Source organism: Canis lupus, chromosome 29 (assembly GCF_011100685.1).
Source record: "Canis lupus familiaris isolate Mischka breed German Shepherd chromosome 29, alternate assembly UU_Cfam_GSD_1.0, whole genome shotgun sequence".
In the NCBI taxonomy this organism is placed as follows: domain Eukaryota; kingdom Metazoa; phylum Chordata; class Mammalia; order Carnivora; family Canidae; genus Canis; species Canis lupus.
This window is the reverse complement of record NC_049250.1, coordinates 33346398-33367305: the sequence shown is the minus strand read 5'-3', so window position 1 is coordinate 33367305 and position 20908 is coordinate 33346398. Positions and strand designations below refer to the sequence as shown.

The 20908-nt window shown below is 34.9% G+C and overlaps 1 protein-coding gene across 4 annotated transcripts in view; it reads right to left on the bottom strand.

Moving 5' to 3' along the window:
- The window catches only part of CPNE3 (copine 3), a 55406-nt gene that overhangs the window by 13972 nt on the left and 20526 nt on the right, over positions 1-20908 (bottom strand). For all 4 annotated transcript variants that reach the window (XM_038579675.1, XM_038579672.1, XM_038579673.1 and 1 more), the window contains exons 6-13: positions 17606-17689; positions 16499-16588; positions 12477-12575; positions 9437-9523; positions 8040-8099; positions 7413-7546; positions 2044-2098; positions 1912-1963 (exon numbers count right to left, since the gene is read on the bottom strand). In XM_038579675.1, the coding sequence (XP_038435603.1) occupies positions 1912-1963; positions 2044-2098; positions 7413-7546; positions 8040-8099; positions 9437-9523; positions 12477-12575; positions 16499-16588; positions 17606-17689 (661 nt within the window). The remainder of the gene's footprint in view (positions 1-1911; positions 1964-2043; positions 2099-7412; positions 7547-8039; positions 8100-9436; positions 9524-12476; positions 12576-16498; positions 16589-17605; positions 17690-20908) is intronic.

Genomic DNA, 20908 nt, shown 5'->3' with positions numbered 1-20908 from the left:
ATCTGCCTCAAAAGATTTTTAATGGGGGCACCTGGGTGGCCCAGCGGTTGAGCATCTGCCTTTGGCTCAGGTGATCCTGGGGTCCTGGGATCGAGTCCCACATTGTGCTCCCCACAGGGAGCCTGCTTCTCCCTCTGCCTATGTCTCTGCCTCTCTTTGTATCTCTAATGAATAAATAAATAAAATCTTAAAAAGAAAAGTTTTTTAATGTAAACTAAAACAGGTCTCTTACTTAAAACATATCCAACAGAACAGAGATCAACAAGGAAAAGAAGTATATACTTGATTTAAAAGTTTCACAAGACCAACTCTCTTAACATTTAAGAGTTCTAACTAACTCCTCTCACTCATTTTGAACTTAGGAATAAGTCTTATGGTCAGTCCAGAAGGAACAAAAATCATGTTAACATCAGCCAGCAGCAGGATCTTCCTGCAATGATACATACTGTAGAAAATCTGAGTCCCCAGAGCAATAATATCCTTTCATTTTTATCATCTCAGCTTTCTTTTCAATATGAAGATATATAAACTATTAATTAAATTTCTTGATAAATATCACTTGTCTTCAGTCCCTCCACTAAAATTAAGTTATGCCAAAATCCTTCCTTTGCATTAAAGGAACAAGTGAGACATGTTACTTCCGGGCAACTAAACTCAATGCTTAATTAAAAAGGGGGAATTCAGCTTCCTTGCCTTAAAATAAGGTTGTATTTTTTTCAGCACAGTATGTCCTGTCTAAAACCAAACGGATTCTTTTCTTCAGACTATAAACTAAAAGTAGAGAAGCTGCACTTAATGGCAGCCCAAAGATGGGCTCATTTTATTCAGAGTAAATGAACTTCTAAAATGAATTATCACATAATATAAGTTATCCATATTTATTGACAAGAAATGAAATGTAATTACACCAAACTTCAAAAATTATTCCAATTTCATCATAAGCACGAAACACAGTTCTTGAAAAGAAATGCTATTCCCAATTTCAAATGGCTAGGGATAAAAAGGTGACAACAGGCCACTGAGGGTACATCAAAGGAACACTGAATTAGTATGGCAAAAGTGTCCTGGAAAAACAAGAAAACTCTAATATAAACTACTCCCAACAAAATGTTCATGCTCTTCTGTCTTATGAATTGTTCATGAATTTTAAAGATAAGGAAAGAGCACCTTCTTTTGTTAGAAATCTAAACATTCTGTAATTGTCAACAGAACCCTTTGCAGAAAATTAGCTTATTATCTATAATTTCATGCCTCTGCCCCTACTTCCCTGTCCTCCTTCAAACTGTTCAGTTTTCTATCATTTTGTAGGACATTTGGCATTTTAGATTGATTGCTCAATGGAGTAAAAAGGAAGAAGGCCTTGGGTATTTAAGGTATATAATAAAAAAAAAAAAGAAATGAAACAAATGTCAGCCTCCTGCTATCTGTACAGAGGAAAGCCACTGTAGGAGTTTAATTCTTTTTTCCTTTAGCCCACTCAGATGTCATATGAGTAACAAGTAATTTGATGCTGGACATTTTTTCCCTTGTAGAGAGTGACTATTACTCTGAGAAAATATACATCTGATACTGGATTACTCATTTTATTGAAGGTTTGAATTAAAATAAGATGTGAAAATAATGATTATTTTTATTGATCTTTTTCAAGATTGAGAATTTTCTTGTTCTAGTAAATCTCTTAAAGTAGAACTTAGCCAACAATCATCATGATAGATTTGCACCATTAGTATCTTTACCACTCAAACCACCAACCTCGTATAATTCTTCTACTTTATACAACAGAAAGTTAAATATGTCACGAAAAGAAAACTAGGGAAGGAATCTGAGTAAGCCACAAGAAAAAACAAAAAACAAGTAACAACACTATTAAGGTGTTCAGTATAAAATCTTTCTGTTTATTTTTTAGCTTACCATTACAGTAGGGATTGGATGGATTAAAATTCATTGGAAATTCATGTGAAACCTGTCAAAAGATGAAAGGAGTGATGAAGGCCTGTTTCACTTTTGTGGGTGGCAAATATTTAAAATGAGATTTCCTCTTACCTGCCACTGAGGAGGTATCTGAGCTCCAAAACCAAAAGCTGGAAACATTTTATCACTAAAAAGAAAATTTGTAAAAACTGAAAGATCATTGTTTTATTTTGTTTTTAGATCATTGTTTTCAAAATAGAAAGTTTTACCTTTACTCTTCATAAAACCAATAGATTTTTTTAAATTCAAAATCTTAGGAAAATATAAATATTAAACCCAAAATAACCACCAAAGAGAACCAATGTTAATATTTGGCAATAATCATTCTAAGTATTTTTCTGTGCAAGGAGGGAGAAAAATATCTCTCTACATATATTTATAAAACTGGAGTTTATATTCATATTTTTAACATGCTATTTTCCACTTATATATCATACATCATTTTGCTGAATAAAATGTAGATAAATCCATAAAGCTCTAAAAACCACAAGTTCATTGGCTTATAGCAAACTCATTTGGCAAAAAAGCCTGACCTCAACTGATAAGAAGCTACTTATAGCTTTTATTCATGCCACTGAATATGAATATCCATACATTTGGCCAGAGAAACATGGTACAAATGCCACATATAAAATTCTCACATTTTTTGTATCAAAATGTGTGAATATTTGGCCTCAAAGGATTATGGACCTGAATATATAACATTATGTGTGGCTGCCAAGTACTCTACTGTATGGATATTCTCCCCCAACCTATAAACATCCACTATTTTGCTATTATAAAACTCTGTAATGAACATAATAATTTTTCTGCTAGGATATTCTTTTTATATTAATTCTTAATGATTCTTTTTGCATTGAGGATAGAACCTAAGTTAGACACATCAGGAGTATTTTTTCCCAGGTTGTGGTCTGCCTTTAACTTTGTTTAAGATAAATTTCCTTTTATAGTTTTCAATATTAACGAATGTGAACAAATAAAATTTCTTTCATGATTTCTGCCTCTGCTGCCTTGCTCAGCCTTCCTCACTGCAAGATTATAAACATTTCACACATATTTATTCCTAGAACATTTACGGTTTAATTGTTTTTAAGATTTTATTTATTTATTCATGAGAGACACAAAGACAGGCAGACAGGCAGAGGGAGAAGCAGACTCCCTGTGGAGAGCCCGATATGGGAGTCGATCCCAGGGTCCCGGGGTCATGCCCTGAGATGAAGGCAGAGGCTCAACCACTGTGCCACCCAGGCGCCCTCAAGGTTTAATTTTGATATCAAACTTCTAATTCATCTGGAAAGTATTTTGGAGTAGAACATGAAACAGAAACTACTACTCTCCACCTGTATCAATTCTCTCCCTTCTTAATAATGGAACACCCGAGCTAGAGACCACATTAGCTCTACTCCAGCCCCTCTGGGCTGCATGTGGCCAGGTGGCATCGAGATTCTAGTCAAGGAAATGTGAGTAGAACTAGTCGCCCAGCAACTTCTGAATCATGCCCCTAGGAGGGAATGCACACGTACTCCCTCCCAGTTGCCTTTCTCCTCCTCCCACTCGACTAGACAAGATGAGAAGCATAGCAGCTGCTGTGGACACAGGGTTAGATTCTGTGAGTTGACAATGACAGAACTGCCCTATCAGTCCTGTACTATCTCTAGACTTGCAACATGAAAGAGAAATAAACTTCTATTTTGATAAATGCACTTTGTTTTTGAGTATCTATTCCAGCAGTTTATCTGTACCACATACACAATAGTACCCTAATAACAGGAGCACCTGGTTGGCTCAGTCGGTGCAGCGTGTGACTCTTGATCTCAACTTTGTGAGCTTGAGCCCCATGTTGGGTGTAGAGATTACTTAAAAATAAAATCTTAAAAGAAAAAAATAGTATCCTAACATATACAGGTATGAGTTAGGGATCCAAATTTACTTCTTGTCTAGTTTAGCAGCTCTGACAACTTTTCTCCCCTAAAATGTCATCTCTATCACATACTAAGTTAACGTACATATTAGGGTCTATTTCAAGACTTCTTGCTTTGTTCTACGGTCAGGTGATATTAATTAATGTAGATTTAAGATAAGTTTTAATTTCTGCTGGGAAAAAACTCCCCTTACTTCTTTTTTCTTTTTCTGAAAAATTTCTTGTCTATTCTAATTCGTTTTTCCCTCTAGAAAATGTTAAAAATCATTTTAGCATGATTTGATTACAATTTTGATTAGAATTGATTAATTCTGGGAGAAATTTTATATCTTACATTATTATGACACTTGCCTACCTAGAATCATGGTTATCTCTCCATTTAAACGAATCTCCTTCCTTGTCCCTTGGTACAATTTTGTTGTCTTCCCTCGATAAAGATCCTAGACCTCTTACTGAATTCATTCTCATTTTTTATTGCATTATGAATTGAGATATTGTATCTGCCTTAATTTCTTGAACTGGTTATTGCTGGCTAGTGAGAAATTGCTGATTTTTAAAAAATTTTATGTTGTATCCGACCACCTTTCTGAACTCTCACTACTTTCTAGTATTTTTTTGCTTGATTATTTTAGGTTTTGAATTCATTCCTTATAGGTTTGCTAGAACTTATGTTGAAATTGTCTTGGCCTGCTGCATTTGTGAGGAGTGGCTCTTTGACTAAGCCATTCCATTCCTTCCATTTTTCCAGGTCTATTCAGGCTTCCTGCCTCTTTGAGGCAACTTTGCTAATTTAAGCTTTAAGGCTTAAAAGCTTAAAACTTTAAAGCTTCCCACCCCCGAAAATCATCCTTGAATCCAGGTTTTCCAATGTAATAACAAAGTTTTACACAGTATTAACTTTTAATTAACTGAATTTATGCTTATAATCTCTGTCTCATTACTAATATTCTTTCTATGCATGTTTTCTCTTTCTTGGGGATCGGGGTTGGCAAGATTTGCCTGAGTTTTGTTGAACTTGCAAAGAATCCTCTCTTCATTGAATTTATTAATTTAGTTGGAGGGAGAGGAGGTTAAACTTTTCAAGTTCCTACTTTCAGTGCATAGAGGAAATACAGCACAGTACATCAAGTTCTTTTTTTTTTTTTTTTTAAGATTTTATTTATTCATTCAGGAGAGACACAAAGAGAGAGAGAGAGGCAGAGACACAGGCACAGGGAGAAGCAGGCTCCATGAAGGGAGCCTGACAGGGGACTCGATCCCAGGACTCCAGGATCAGGCCCTGGGTTGAAGGTGGCGCTAAACCACTGAGCCACCCGGGCTGCTCATCAAGTTCATAATAAAGCTTGGAGAGCATGTCTCCAGCAGATAGCCCAGGCTCAATTCTCTGCCAGTTACCAGTTCGGTGACCCTGGACAAGTTACCTAACTCCCTATCCCTCAATTTTCCCATCTGCACACTATAGATAATAATGGATGATAATAGTACCTATGTCACAGCAAAGTATGAGGATTACATGAGTGTCACATAAAAACTATATTAAGGGCAGCCCGGGTGGCTCAGCGGTTTAGCGCCGCCTTCAGCCTAGGGTGTGATCCTGGAGTCCCGAGATCCAGTCCCACGTTGGGCTCCCTGCATGGAGCCTGCTTCTCCCTCTGCCTGTGTCACTGCCTCTCTCTCTGTATCTCTCATTAATAAATAAATAAAATCTTTAAAAAAAAACTATATTAAACTGTGCCTGACACATAATAGCTAATATATAGATAGATCCTGCCATTATTGTTATTTTTCTTCCTATTCTTTTATTTTATTGAAATGCTAGTTCATTTATATTCAATTTTTATTGTTTGAAAATAAAAGCATGTAAAGTCAGAAGTTGTCTTCAATAAAGATAGGACTGCACTGTATATTAACTACCTAAAATTCAAATTAAAAAAAAAAAAAGATAGGATCATGTATAGTCTCGTTGCTCCTTATTTCTAGATAGTTTGTTATTACATTTCAATTTCCTCTTCAATCAACCTAAGATTTTTTTATGTCCATATGGTAAATTGTATTTAGTTATCCTTTTGTTATTAACTTCTAGGTGGCAGACTGATAAAGCAACCCTGTAAATTTTTTATTTTTTATATAAGCTCCATTATAATTGATACTTTAAATTTTTTATTATATTTCTATTTTCATTTGAAAATACTGTTATCAAACATGTCAATGGTTATATTTTCATTTTGGATTATGTAACAAAGTATTATATAAAATCATTTTTTATTATATTTAATGATTTTGCCTTAAATACTAGGCTGATAATGAAATTACCACCTTTGCTTTAGATTTGTTTGCATTTGCCTGAAAAGTTTACCTTTTTATTTTTTTTATTTTTTTATTTTTTTAAGTTTACCTTTTTAAATGTCATAGCACACTAATGAAAAGCTCCATCAATATCTGAAAGGGCTTTTATCATAAAATAATAGACAAAGACAAGTGAAAATTTATACTGTGCTCTAAGAGATCCAGAAAATTTTTTTTTAATTTTTCTTATTTATTAATGAGAGACACACAGAGAGAGGCAGAGACACAGACAGAGGGAGAAGCAGGCTCCTCACAGGACCCCAGGATCAACTCTGAACCAAGGCAGACATTCAACCATTGAGCCACTCAAGCATCCCCAGAACAAAAATTATTAATGCAACTTTTTTCCTATTGTTTGGTAAACCTTCAAGAGGGCCTATTTAATCTATTCAAAAATCCATACACTGAGAATCTATTCAAAATATTTTACAGCAATTAGGTCAAGTTATCTTTCAGCACTTGTTCAAAGTGGCCATTAAGAAAATAATTTGAAGGGTTCTGGGGTGACTTAGTTGGTTAAGTGTCCAACTCTTGATTTTTGCTCAGGTCATGATCTCAAGATTGAGACATCCAGTCAGGCATGGTGTTTCATGCTCAGCAGGGAATCTGCTTGGGATTCTCTCCCTCTCCCTCGGCCTCTTCCCTGCCCCTCACCCTGCTTGTGTTCTCTCTCCCTCCCTCTTTCTGTCTCTCAAATAAATAAATCTTAAAAAAAGGAGAAAAGAAAATAATTTGACAGTGGCTGCCAAAAAATAGACACATTAATAAACAGTGTCTATGAGTATTTACACAATGTGTCATCTGGACTTCAATCACACATATAACTTATCCCTAATAAGTAAACCCCAAGGAAACTAAATCAAAGAAACAAGTCTTGTTGACTCCAGTCAGCTGTTAAATAAACAAGCTATATATATAACACATTATAACTGATCACAGCTAAAGATAAGAGGTCAAAAATAAACACTAAGACTGTCACAAAGAGAAAACTAGAAAAGATAACACAAAGGAAATGTTAGGGAGAAAGTTACCCCCACCACACTCCTTCCCCTTCCCCTTCCCCCAGTCAACCCCAGCAGCTTTATCATCACCAACTATATCAGAGTACTAGCAGGTGAAACAGAAACTACCCTTTCTGGGGAGTTAAGAAAACAAGTATTTTAGTCATACTCACGCATCATAATCTTGAATGACCAGTCCCACAGACCAGATAGCAGTCAAATACTCATTAACACCATTGGGGCTGATGTAATGAAGGGAGTCAGGAGACCTTGGGTCACCATTAGAGCCAGTGAAGTCCACTCCCACCTGCCAAATAACAATCACAGCCCTTACTAAGGAGAAGCCCTACACTCAATGTCTAGGAGACAGATAAAAACATTCATTCCAGAGCTGGCTGCTGCCATTTCCTAACAAATGCCTGGGGCTACCGGTATTTCCACAGACAATTAAACAATTGAAGCTACAGTCTGAAACAACCTGATATTCCTATTTTTTCTAGATATCTCAAATCCATGAATTATTACACCCATGACTTTAGACATAGGGCTTGTTTTGTAGGTTGACTAATGCTTTCTATAATTTAAATTACTCCAGGACATATCTGCTTTCCATCAAAAGGAACAGAATTAATTAACAAAGTTAAAAGCTTCATGATGAACTTAGACAACCTAAGGAGACCATAACTAAACAGACTGTGTAAATTCCAAAGTCAGTTTTACAGGAAAAGAAAGAACACTATAAAATGGTAGGAAAAAGTAACATGTTACAGCCTACTTTGAAAAAAGTCAGTATTACTTACAGTGAAATTCAGCTGACATCCTCCCATGATATAGTCAAGAAATGTGCATTCCACTGTGATCTAAAAACAAATAGCAAACTTTAAAATTAAAAAATCTCTTGCTGGGGGACACCTGGGTGGCTCAGTGGTTGAACATCTGCCTTTGGCTCAGGGTGTGATCCTGCGGTCCTAGGATCAAGTTCCACACTGGGCTCCCCGCAGGGAGCCTGCTTCTCCCTCTGCCTATGTCTGCCTCTCTGTGTCTCTCATTAATAGATAAATAAAATCTTAAAAAAAAAAAAATCCCTTACTAGGGTACCTGGGTGGATCAGTCAGGAACATCTAACACTTGGTTTTGGCTCAGGTCATACTGGGTCATAGAATCGAGCCCTGCATCTGGCTCTTGCACTTAGCAAGGAGTTTGCTTGGGATTCTCTCTCTCTCTCTCTCTCCTTCTGCCCATCCCCTTCCCCCCAATAAATAAATATATCTTTAAAAAAAAAATACAAATCTCTTACTATACAAGAGATAAAAAGAGCTCTCGGGCATATATTTTTAACAGTTAGAAACTGAAAAGAACATGATATAAGCACATAGAAACTACCCTACCATTTGAGTTTAAGATACCCCTGCCCCTACTTGTCATGAATCTATAAGATTTTACTTTGAGATAATTAAAACAAAGTTAAGATTAGAATTTTTTTAAAAGATTTATTTATTTGAAAGAGAGAGAGCATGAGCTGGGGGAGAGGCAGAGGGAGAGAGAAGCAGACTCACCATCAAACAGGGAACCCAAAACAGGGCTGGATCTCATGACCCCGATATCATGACCTGAGCATAAATTAAGAGTCCGTCAACCACCTGAGCCACCCTAAGATTAGAATATTAATGGATAAAGGTGAAATATACTCACTTTAAGTTTTGAGAAACTAGTAATAATGAGTCTAATATGTTGAGATCTTTAACAAGCAAAATAATCAAGATTTTAAAAAACAAAACAAAACCATTAATTTACTGTAAGAAATCTCCTGTATTTTTCCCTCTATTTATAATATCTTAACTTGAAATTATGACCAGGATAGATGCACTGCATCAGGTCATTTCCTCTAATGCCCTGGGAAAATACCATGATGTTTCACATTTCCTAAAATAAGGAAAAAACTTCAATATTCTTTGTATTTTCCCGAAAAGTTGTCAAACCTTAGAAACAAAGTTATTGACAGATTTCTTTACTCTTCCCGACTATCTTCTTTCCCCTAAAGGTGTCCAGATGATCATATGATTTTCAACTGCCCAAAATTCAATTCCATTTTCTAAGTTAAAAACTTTAATATTCTTTGTTGGTTTAATATATACCTATTGAAAAAAAAACTTGAAATATGAGCTCATTATACTATAAATGGTTAACATCAACTAACCTCACACTGTTTCACACTGATAACACCTGAATTCTTGTAGCTTTTCTTCTTTTGTCTCTTTTTTTCATTTATGCATTCAAATTCCACCTGTAGGAAGAAAAGACAAAATGTTAATTCTTACTAGTAATATAAAAAATGTGAATTCAAATAAATGGTTTTTTCCTCTTGGAATCAAAACATCTGCTGATGTAAGTCTGTTGGTAAAATACAATTTTGAAACAATTACATAATAGATTAACTATATGAAATATTTATCACTGAAATTTCCACAAGGCATTCCTAAAATTATATACATTTTTAAATAGTTCCTAAGTATAAATTTTTGCCTCTATAGATGATTTCCTTGCAAATGTTCCAAGTAGCATTCTTCCTTTTTTATAATAAGGGAAATAAAATATTACTCTGAGCCATTTCTTTCAGAAAGAACAAAAATATGCTGCTTAGAAAAGAAGGAAAAAACATACCATCAGAAAACAGAAATATATGGAGCCTAACTGTATGGTAAAATATGCAAAGATCACCTCTTTCCACTGGGAATATTTTTAGGAATAGAACTACCCCAAATAGAAGGATCTTCTTTTCCACCTCCTAGCCACCTGTCCATCTGTAAGGCTTGGCTCAAGCTGCTCTCCTCTATAACATCAACTACTATTCCAATCATCTGTGTCCATTCATCTTCTTAAACTTCTACCACCATATAAAATTTAGTTACATACTTTGTGTTATTCTCAATTGTTTCGTTAGTTTTGTTTCACACCTAGGATATAATCACCTACAAATTATACTTTCAAATACCTTGAAATATACTTTCTCTATGTTGCCTAATAACAACATAAGAGATACTCAATGAATACTTGATAAGTCAGTCACCTTTTCTAATTAATAGAAAGTAACTTATATACTTTAGGCAGAGTCATTGTTAATTTTCTAAGAATCAAACATTAAAAGGTATAATAGATATAATGATAAAAAACAAAATTATGTTAAACAATTCTTTGGTAGTTCAGATCCTGCCAGAGTCTCAGTCATCATCATAGATGTTAACAATTGAATATTTGAGATGCAGGAAAGGCCTAAAGAGAATTCTCATTGGTAAAAGGCTTTATTACTTCATTTCATTTATTCCCAGTTCTACAGTGTCTACCAAGTGGCAGGCACTATTCCAGGCACTGAAAACACAGATTATATGGCCCTGCCTTTGAAAAACAAGAATGGGTAAATGTTGTCACTGCAGCAGCAGTAAAAGCCCCATTCTCTCATGGAAAAGGGAAGGATCAAAATAGCTAGACTGAGAAAAACTCTACAGGACCTATAAAGTATTACAAAGTTAGTTGTTCATTCATTATCTTCTAAAAGCAGGTCAGCTCAGGTCATGATCCCAGAAGTCCTGGGATCAAGCCCTGCGTAGGCTCCCTGGTCAGCAGGGAATCTGCTTCTCCCTCTCCCTGCTTATGCTCTCTCTATTTCAAATAAATAAATCTTTTATTTTTCTTAATATTTCATTTATTTATTCATGAGAGACACAGAGAGGCAGAGACATAGGCAGAGGGAGAAGCAGGTTCCTCTCAGGAAGCCTGATGCAGGACTTGATCCCCGAAACCAGGATCACACCCAGAGCGCAAGGCAGATGCTCAACCACTGAGCCACCCAGGTGTCCCAAATAAAATCTTCTAAAAAAATAAAATAAAACTCATTTTCCCCATTACTTAAACTAAATGGCTTGTTTATTTATTTGGTATTTAAATTTTGATCTAAAACTATCATTATCTTGTCTTATATTCCTCATTTACATGACAAGGTAAAAAAGACCTTATCTAACTATAACTTCTTATCTCTTAAACCCCATGTTTGCATTTGCAAAAGGAAAGGCCGTATACATGAACATTACGCAGGTCTCTAAGCATGTAATAAATAATTCCTATTATTCTATTATAAGCAAGCTATAAAGAGAATTAAATTAACAGCTTATCCCATCCAAACTAGAAAGGAAATAAGATGGGAGAAATTGATGTTTTACTCTATTCATAAAATGCTCTGAAATACTTTTTAGCCACCTCAGCTTTAGAGGCAGAAAAGTTTCAGAAGCACCCTTAGGAATATGTTGGGATGCTAAATAATAAACTGAATGTAGTTAAGGCACATGAATGATCTTAACAAAATTAGTGCCACTAGATGGAGGCTTAATATTACATAATTTGAAATACCATAATTATGCTTTTATCCTTCGCCTTAGTGAAAACAGAAGAGCCAGAGGCAGATTGTAAAAGCCTGTCCAGAAGGAACATAAATGTACACAGTTCAAGCCCAGGTATATTTACCTAATGTTGTAGAACTTAATTATTATGACCGATGAAATTCCAAATGCTTTATTTTTATTTTTTATTTTTTAAAGATTTTATTTATGTATTCAGGAGAGACATAGAGAAAGGGGCAGAGACACAGGCAGAGGGAAAAGAAGGCTCCCTGTAGGGAGGTTCCAGGACCCTGAGATCATACCCTGACCCTCAACCATTGAGCCACCTGGGTATTCCAATACCAAAGGCTTTAAAACTAGGGATTTTCTTTCTTTCTTTTTTTTTTTTTAAGATTTTTATTTATTTATTTGAGAGAGAAAGCGAGCAAGTGAGCATGAGCAGAGGGATGGACAGAGACTGAGGCAGAGGGAAGCAAGACTCTTCACTGAACAGGAAGCCCAATGTGGGGCTCGATCCCAGGACCCCGAGATCATGACCCAAATGGAAGGCAGATGCTTAACCAACTGAGCCACCCAAGTGCTCCCAAACTAGAGATTTTCAATCAAACCCTATATGTTGTCTGAAACTAAAGGAAACCAAACCTCTATTTATAAATGTAAACTTATGCTCCAAGCATGAATTTTGGATCATCCAATTACTACACAAATAAAATCCACAGATTTCAGAAAAGTTTGTAACAGAGTAAAAACACGGCAAGCTGTTTGCTATACCAAGGGGGAAAAAAACAAAATAATAAATACATGGCCAAACAGTAAAGTACCTTCAATGACAAAGATGCAACTTACAGGTGAGTTTCTGGAGGCTTCTTTCAGTTTTGTCATGGTGGTTTGAAATGTTCCAATGAGATCATGTGACCCATCATTATCATAATCATAGCACTCTACCTAGATGAAGTATAATAAAAATGTATAAAAATCAACATCATTTTGTTTAAAAGGATTGGCTGCAATAAATGGGACTTACTAAGAAATGCCCATTTGATTAAAATTAGTGAAAATGTTGAATATGCAGTTCTACTTGGAGAAGAAGTAACTAACTTCCTGGAGGAGTAATACTGAAACACTTTCAAACCCCAGCTATTTGTGGAGTGGGGCTCTAAGAAAGATCACAGGCAGATGAAAAATAAAAATACTGTTTAAATTCTATATTAAGCAGTTTCCAGTTCATCTATCATGCTCTTTATAAGAGCTGATAACATCAAGAGCTGATAACATCAAAATGGAATTACACGTTCTTTCTCATCCAATTCTTTACTTGTTACCACTGTCATCATCTGCAGGAAGAAAGGAAGTCACTATCCTAGACAGCTAAAACTTGTATAATTAAATCCTAGATAATTTAGAAATATGGCAAATGTATTTCATTAGTTGCAATCTGGTAAGACTAGGCCTATATTCAGAGTTAGACATGATGAAGTCAGATTTGCATCCTTCTGAGAATCACAGGTTGTAGAATGAAAACTAAAATTCGAGAAAAAGAGTACTTAATCCAGTGAGGAAGTATCTAGACTGGATCATTATTAATTTTATTTCCATGTAAGACAGAGTGAATTCTATTCCTTTCTATGGCTCTCATGTAATGATTGTTCTTTCTTAAAGCAGGCATTAGAGCTGTCTAATGCACATCAAGTATTTGATGTGCATCTAGTTTTGATATTGCCAAACTGACAGCGTAGCCAGAGGCTAGATAGTCACAAGAATACCTGAATACCTGATTATTCATTGTTATGAGAATATTAAGGTGGTGTGAACTGTTAGCAAACAGAGGTGTTCATTGTGATCATTTGAATAACCAACCTTTTAATAGGGCTTTGTAATTTCAGAACAGATTATCTCATTTCCACAAGCATTTATTATGTGCACTGCACACATTATCTACTTAGGCCTGAGAAGTAGGCAAAGGAATTAAATAGTGTTAGAAGATGATATATTTTATTTGGTAACTAATATAGGTTTTTTTTTTAATATAGGTATATAAAGCTGTGCTAAGGACACTTTTGAATTCTTCTAGAGATTTAAAACAAAAGCCAATAACCGAGAGTATTTGCCAAGAGAGTACCTCTTACAAAGTTATATTAATTGCCAAGTTAAAATGCTTAAGATTTATGTGTTCATCCAGCAGAGTGATTTATTTTCTTCCCACAGTTCTATGAGAAGTGAAATGAGTGCCTATCATAACAGGAAGTGCTTCATTCCTTACTAATATTTTCATTACGATTCCAGGAAGACTAAAATTCAGTCAATCAATAAGGATAAGATCTAGAATTGCAATTTTGAGTAACTTTAAAGATTTTTATATGTTATAAACACTCTGGTCACTGACCAATTATGACAGTTTGATTCTTGCCTTATATATATGATATTTAATTTTTAAACCAAAGCCCCTTTATCTGACTCTTCAGAGAGGAGTGAGGGGAAAAGAAAATTAATGATCTCACTAATTTTTTTTCCAGAAAGTAAAATTAAGATCAAGCCAAAAGCAATTTTAGTATTTTCATGATTTCACTTTTTAATAGGTGTTTTTTAATTATGGAAAATAGAACTTGATTTTTTTTTTTTTTTTTTTTTTAAGTAAGCTCTACAGCCAACATGGAGCTTAAACTCACCTCCCTGGAATCAAGAGTAGCATGTTCTACTAACTGAGCCAGCCAGGTGCCCCAGAACTTTGCATTTTAGATTTGCATTCTCCAACTTCTATCTAAGACGAGATCAAGCTTTGATAAGGCCAATTTTATTTTTTAAAGAAGCATATAAACACCTAAATTCTTCATATATTTAGACTGAGACTTCAGGGAATATAAAAAGATATTTAAGCTGTAATTTCTGATAGCTCACTATAATTAATATATATGAAAAACTCACTGTTGCAACATTGAAGGGAAACGTTTGGCACTAAAAGATGTGACATTTATAATGCTGGCATGTGTTCAGATATAGTTTGAAGTAAATGATATAATGATTTGTATAATTTAATTTCTCTTCTCAAAAATTCAAAACCTAGTACTAGTAGCTGTTTTAACAAAAGTATCAGCAGTGCTTGTGAAATTGAAATATATGCATATATACATACGCACATATGTATATATGTAAAAGAATGCACACACCACACAATACTATATTCACTAAGGCATTCTCATTTTAGGCAAGGTGGCAGCATGCATGATTATTTCTTTTACTCACTTGATCTTATGGAAATAATAATACATGCTGGAGTGATAACACTGGCACATTCACACAGCAGCAAAGAAATTATTGATGATCCTGACTCTATTCTCTGCTCTAAAACTCATTACCACACCTCTAAACAATTTCCAAACACCAAGAGAATCACAGATGTATGACTTTATGATATTGCAAAGAAATATAGAACTAAAGAAATAAAGACAGTCATGATGTGGTAAACCAAGTTGTGTATAGTTAAAAGAAACTGAGAAACTTTTAAGAACAAAAGACATTCATCAGGAAATCTCAGAAAATCAGTTTACTTACTATAATAAAATAGCCCTGTAAGCATGCCACTGTGTGCAAAAAAAGTTTAAAAAACATTGTTTCATTGTTAACATATTATTACAAGCAATCAGTTATGGTGTAGGCATTTCTTTTCCCCATCCTTTCCTGTTTCTCAGATCTATTAAAATTTTCTTTTAATGTGAAAAGCAAAAGTTCTAGATTTAGTTTAACAATAGAAATTAATTTTTAAAACTATTGTTCTACATTTATTTTTTACCTAAATTTTCACTGCTGTTTGAAATACCACATAAATCATACTTATATTGATCTTTCAAGTTCTCTGCCAACTTAGGACAAATTTTTATGTATCTAAGAAATGAAACCATTGTCAATGTAATAGCATCTATGCTATGTATAATGGCTTATAAAACTTTCACTTTCATTAATTTAATCTTTCTCTTTTTTTGTAATATAGACATTATTTTCTCTGTTGTATAAGGGAAGAAGTAGATGATCTGCCCAAGATCCCTTATCTGGTTGAAGGCCTAAGTCAAAACCTGGACAATAGCCTCACATGAAATCATGTGTTCTGTGCCATCACCTTTCCTGTTTTTATTGTATTCATTATCAAAGGGGGTAGGGGGAACACTTTGGTTAGCTGACATCTAAACACAAGAAGACGCTTCTATCTGGAATTTTATGTAAAGAGACTCTAGTATAATGTGTCTTTAAAATAAGAAATATTTTCCAATAAATGGCTATAAATTAAAACATTAAAAATAATTCCTAAACACCTGCTACTTCCTGTTCCCATTCTGCTTTCCTAACACTTTATACTAAAGTCATCTAGAAGTATTGAATGAAAAATATCTTGCTCTGAAAATAAGCAATGGAAAATGCCACCACTATTTTCCTCTGCTGCTGAGGGCAGGAAGATGCTCTGGTTTTTAGTTAAAGTAACGTCTGCTTTTATCTTTAAGGGACACTCAAAGGCAAAGAGTGCAGTTAAAGGTTCCTATTTGCAGAGCAAAGAAATCTTATTCAAAGGAGGGAAGATTTAAATTGGACATTTTATTTTTAACAATGAAGAGTAAAATGAAAATCACAATGTTTGATTAAGCATTAGACCAACAGATCAAACATGTCTACCCATTCAAACTGACCATTTACTTACCAGAGACATTTCTCTTTTAATATTCCTAAATACAAATAAAATTCAATCCTTACAGGTATCTGTTATATCATTTATTTTTATTAAATATTATCTATTCAACTAGTTTTATGAAAGAAAATGCATATATGCAAATGTTATATATATATATATATGTATATATAGCATATATATAACTTTAAATCACCTTGATCGTTTTGTCCATATCTCCGTAACACAGGGAGTTAAGAGAGATTTTAAAAGGTCTCCAAACAGGATTCAAGTTATTTTTAATAACCTGTAAAATGAAGATTCAAAGACTAGTTAGAAAAACATTTAGTTCCTTAACATTTTGCTCTTCCTTTTCCTACATTCTGGATACACTCTTACCAATCATCCTTTACCTTTCGCCCAATCAACTTTTTCAATGAAAAACTATCTAGAACAATTATTATACAACTGTTAGGAAAAAACGTGATAGATACATTCTGAGAAAAGAAACTATTTGGAAATATATTTCACCCATTACAAGGTACGCTTAAAACTACTGATTGTTGATTTTGTTGGAAACCAGGGTTTTCATTGCAGGACACAGAAGATTCAAATTTGGAGTTAGAAAGGATGAGAAAGAACCTAGCTGGGTTGGACTTGAAGAAATAGTCTAAATTCATGATTAAATATTTTCATAAATATATATACACATAATAAACATATACATAAATACACGATTCCCAACTATGTCCACTGAAAAGGCCTAAATGAAACAACATGTCAATACTATTGAGTACATCTAGCACTACTCTCTTACAGGAATAGGGTTCCAAGAGAAAGAGCTCATTCCAGACCTGACACAAGGTGACTATAAAATGGCCTGAGAATATACTTTAATATAAAGTAAGAGACTAAAAAAATAAAATAAAATAATAAAATAATAAAGTAAGAGACTGCGGGGCACCTGGCTGGCCCAAGAGCTGAGCATGTGAATGAGTAAGTGAAAAAGAAAAAACATGCATGCAGATATGACTAGTTGGTAAATCTAGGTGAAGGATACAAGGTATACATTTTAATGCTTTTTACAGGGTTTTAAATTTTTCAATATAAAAATTTTACTAATAGTTAATCTTGGTATCTCCTTCTCATAAAAAGAAAAAAAAAATGAGTATGCTGATCTTGTATCTCTGGCTATATACATCTGAACTCAAGTTGATTTTTTTTTTCAAATTGATATTTTTATAAACACATAATTTTTCAAAATTAAGATTACTACAATTCCAATGGAAATCTCAACCCTACTTTTTCAAATTCAGATATTCACCTCTGTTCGATGAACCATTAGCCAGTTTCCATCAGATGTCTGCTTGTGGAATTCCAGGTAGGGATCTGACTTTCCAAATAGATCCTACATTTAAAAAAAGTTAATTATTCTCCTCTGAAACCATGTGAAACCACATATTATTCATGTTACATATCAGCAATACCTGAAGCCTAACTCCGTAGTACAGATATACGCAGTACAGTAGTAAATACAAATCCCATTACCTTCCTCATGAACTTAGAAACTTGCTGAAGTGAGGCATTTGTGATAGATGCTCATAATCCTGTGTATCAGGACTTTACTTCTCAAAAAAAAACCTGAGAACATGGCTTTTAAATATAGTGAACAATAGGACCCATAATCAATAAAATATGTTTTAGACTTTTTTTTTTAGATTCTATTTATTTATTCATGATAGACATAGAGAAAGAGAGAGAGGCAGAGACACAGGCAGAGGGAGAAGCAGGCTCCATGCAGGGAGCCCGACACGGGACTCGATCCCGGGTCTCCAGGATCACACCCTGGGCCAAAGGCAGGCACTGAACCACTGAGCCACCCAGGGATCCCTTAGACTTGTTTTCATTATTAACAGTATTCATTTGTATGGCATTGAATAGTTTGATATAAATGACATTTCAAACATTAGTTGCACTGACTCCATGAGGGACAGAGCAGTTATCAGCAATAAAATGGATTCAGAGGGGTTAAATCACTTTGCCAAGATCACACATCGAATGAATTCCTAGATCAGAGTCTTGACTTTGTATCTTATCCTTCTATGTCCAATACTCTTCCACCAATTCCACACATTTCTTTACACACACAAGGGAGTAGAGGTAAATATGTGAAATGCATAACAGAATTATTTGAAGGGTACAAAGTATATCTTCTTTTTCCTCTGTAATTCACCACACCACACCCATATAATGCTGCAGCACAGTGAGTGCTCAAAAATGCCCTTATCAGCATCCTCAACACAAATACACACAAATATACACACCTACACACACTTACACAGAAATTAAAATTCTGGAAGAATGACCAAATCAATTCCAAAGGTCAAACTCAAGTAGTGAAATTATAAATGATTTTGTTTTCCCATTTTTGTTTGCCTTCCTTTGGAAATTTCCACACTCCTTAGAATTTTATTTGTCAAAATGAATTCCTGTTACCTGTTAATTCCACAGTAATATATGTAGCTATGCCCCTGAATTGAAGATTTTTTTGAGTCCTAAATTAAACTCAGTATTAAAGTAAGAACTAAGATAATGTTATTTCCCTCCTGAGCAGTTCAATGTCAAGCAAATAATACATTTGGTACAGTCAAAAATATAAACACAGGGCAGAGGGGAGGAAGCCTGTGATCTCAGAGTCCTGTGATTAAGCCCCATGTCAGGCTCCTCACTCAGTGGGGAGTCTGCTTCTCCCTCTCCCTCTCCCTCTGCCTCTCCTCCTCCTCGTGCTCTCTCTCTCTTAAATAAATAAAATCTTAAAAAAAAAAAATACATAAACACAGGGGTACCTGGCTAGCTTAGTTAGGAGACCACAGGACTTTTGATGTTGGGTCATGAGTTTGAGCCCCATTTGGCTGTAGAGATTATATACACACACACAAAGGCTATGCAGAACTTTATAAAAAAATTTTTTTTGGAGGTTTTATTTGAGAGAGAGAGTACAGAAGCAGAAAGAGAAGCAGACTTCCCGCTGAGCAGAGAGCCTGACGTAGGGCTCAATCCCAGGACCCTGAGATCATGACCTGAACCGAATGCAGGTGCTTAACCAACTAAGCCACTCAGGCGCCCCAGAACTTAAGAAGAATCTTAAGAATCAAAATAATAATCCCCTACGTGAACCATTTTATAAAACTAATAGCAGCACTATACACAGGGAAGTTAACTTTCTAAAAACTAATGTACCCTGTCTGATCTATCTTAGAAATAAACCTATGAAAAAAAGCAGGATATCATTATTACCATTCTGAAAGGTCACAACAAACCTTCTTTGAAAGTTCATTAAGATGTCAGTAGTAGAAATAAAATAAGAATTAAACGTTCCTGGGGTGCCTGCTTGGCTCAGTCAGTTAAGCATCTGCCTTTGGCTCAGGTCATGATCCCACAGTCTTGGGATTGATACCTGTGTCAGGCTTTCTGCTTGGAGCCTGCTTCTCCTTCTCATTCGGCCTACTTGTGCTCACTTTCTCTCTCTCTCTCTCTCTCTCTCTCTCTCTCTCTCTCTCTCCCTGTCAAATAAATAAATAAATAAAGTCTTAAAAAAAAAGAATAAAAAGTTCCTGATTCAGACCCCCAGAGCATATTAAGTGAAAGAAGCAAGGTGGAGAAAAGTATATATATGCATACATAGAGAATATACATACGTGTGTGTGTGTGTGTGTGTGTGTGTATGAAAGTATATGTCTGGAGGCACACAGGAGGCTTAGTCAGTTAAGCAACAGACTCTTGCTTTCGGCTCGGCTCAGAATGTCAGGGTTGTGAGATGGAGACCCAAGTCGGGCTCCCATTGAGTGAAGCCTGCCTAACATTCTCTCTCTGCCTGTCCCTCACCCCTGCACACTCCCCGCCCCACTAGTGCATGCACAGGGACACACAGGCACTCTCTCTCCCTCTCTCTTGCTCACTAAAAAAAAGTATATGTATGTAGTATGCTACAGCTACCCAAGGGCTGATGGTGGGGGATATAAATACTAATACATATATACATACATATCTATTAGATATATCAATATACACATACATATGTGTATAGATACACAGATATACAAATACACATACAAATATATACAGACATAAAAATTATTATTATTATTATTATTATTCCTTTTTTTAAAGGAAATTGAAAAATTAAACCAGGGATGCCTGGATGGCTCAGTGGTTGAGCATCTGCCTTCAGCTCAGGGCATGATCCCGGTCTGGGGATCAAGTCCCGCATCGGGCTCCCTGTGAGGAGCCTGCTTCTCCCTCTGTCTATGTCTCTGCCTCTCTCTCTGTGTCTCTCATGAATAAATAAATAAAATCTTTAAAAAAAAAGAAAAATTAAACCATAAAATATAAATTTTAAAGCATTATTACCTACAGGGGAAAAGGAAGAAAAAACAGAGTGTACAGAGAAAGAAGCTAAATATCTTGAATATATCTTGTTTTATAAATTTGGCTTTGGAACCACATAAATCTTCTACATAATTATAAAACAAAGTTAAATTTTCTAAAATTGCAAACAATCCCTAAATATCAAAAGCAAAATTCAAATGTGTCATTGTGACAGAATAATTACTAAAAGATTTCTTTA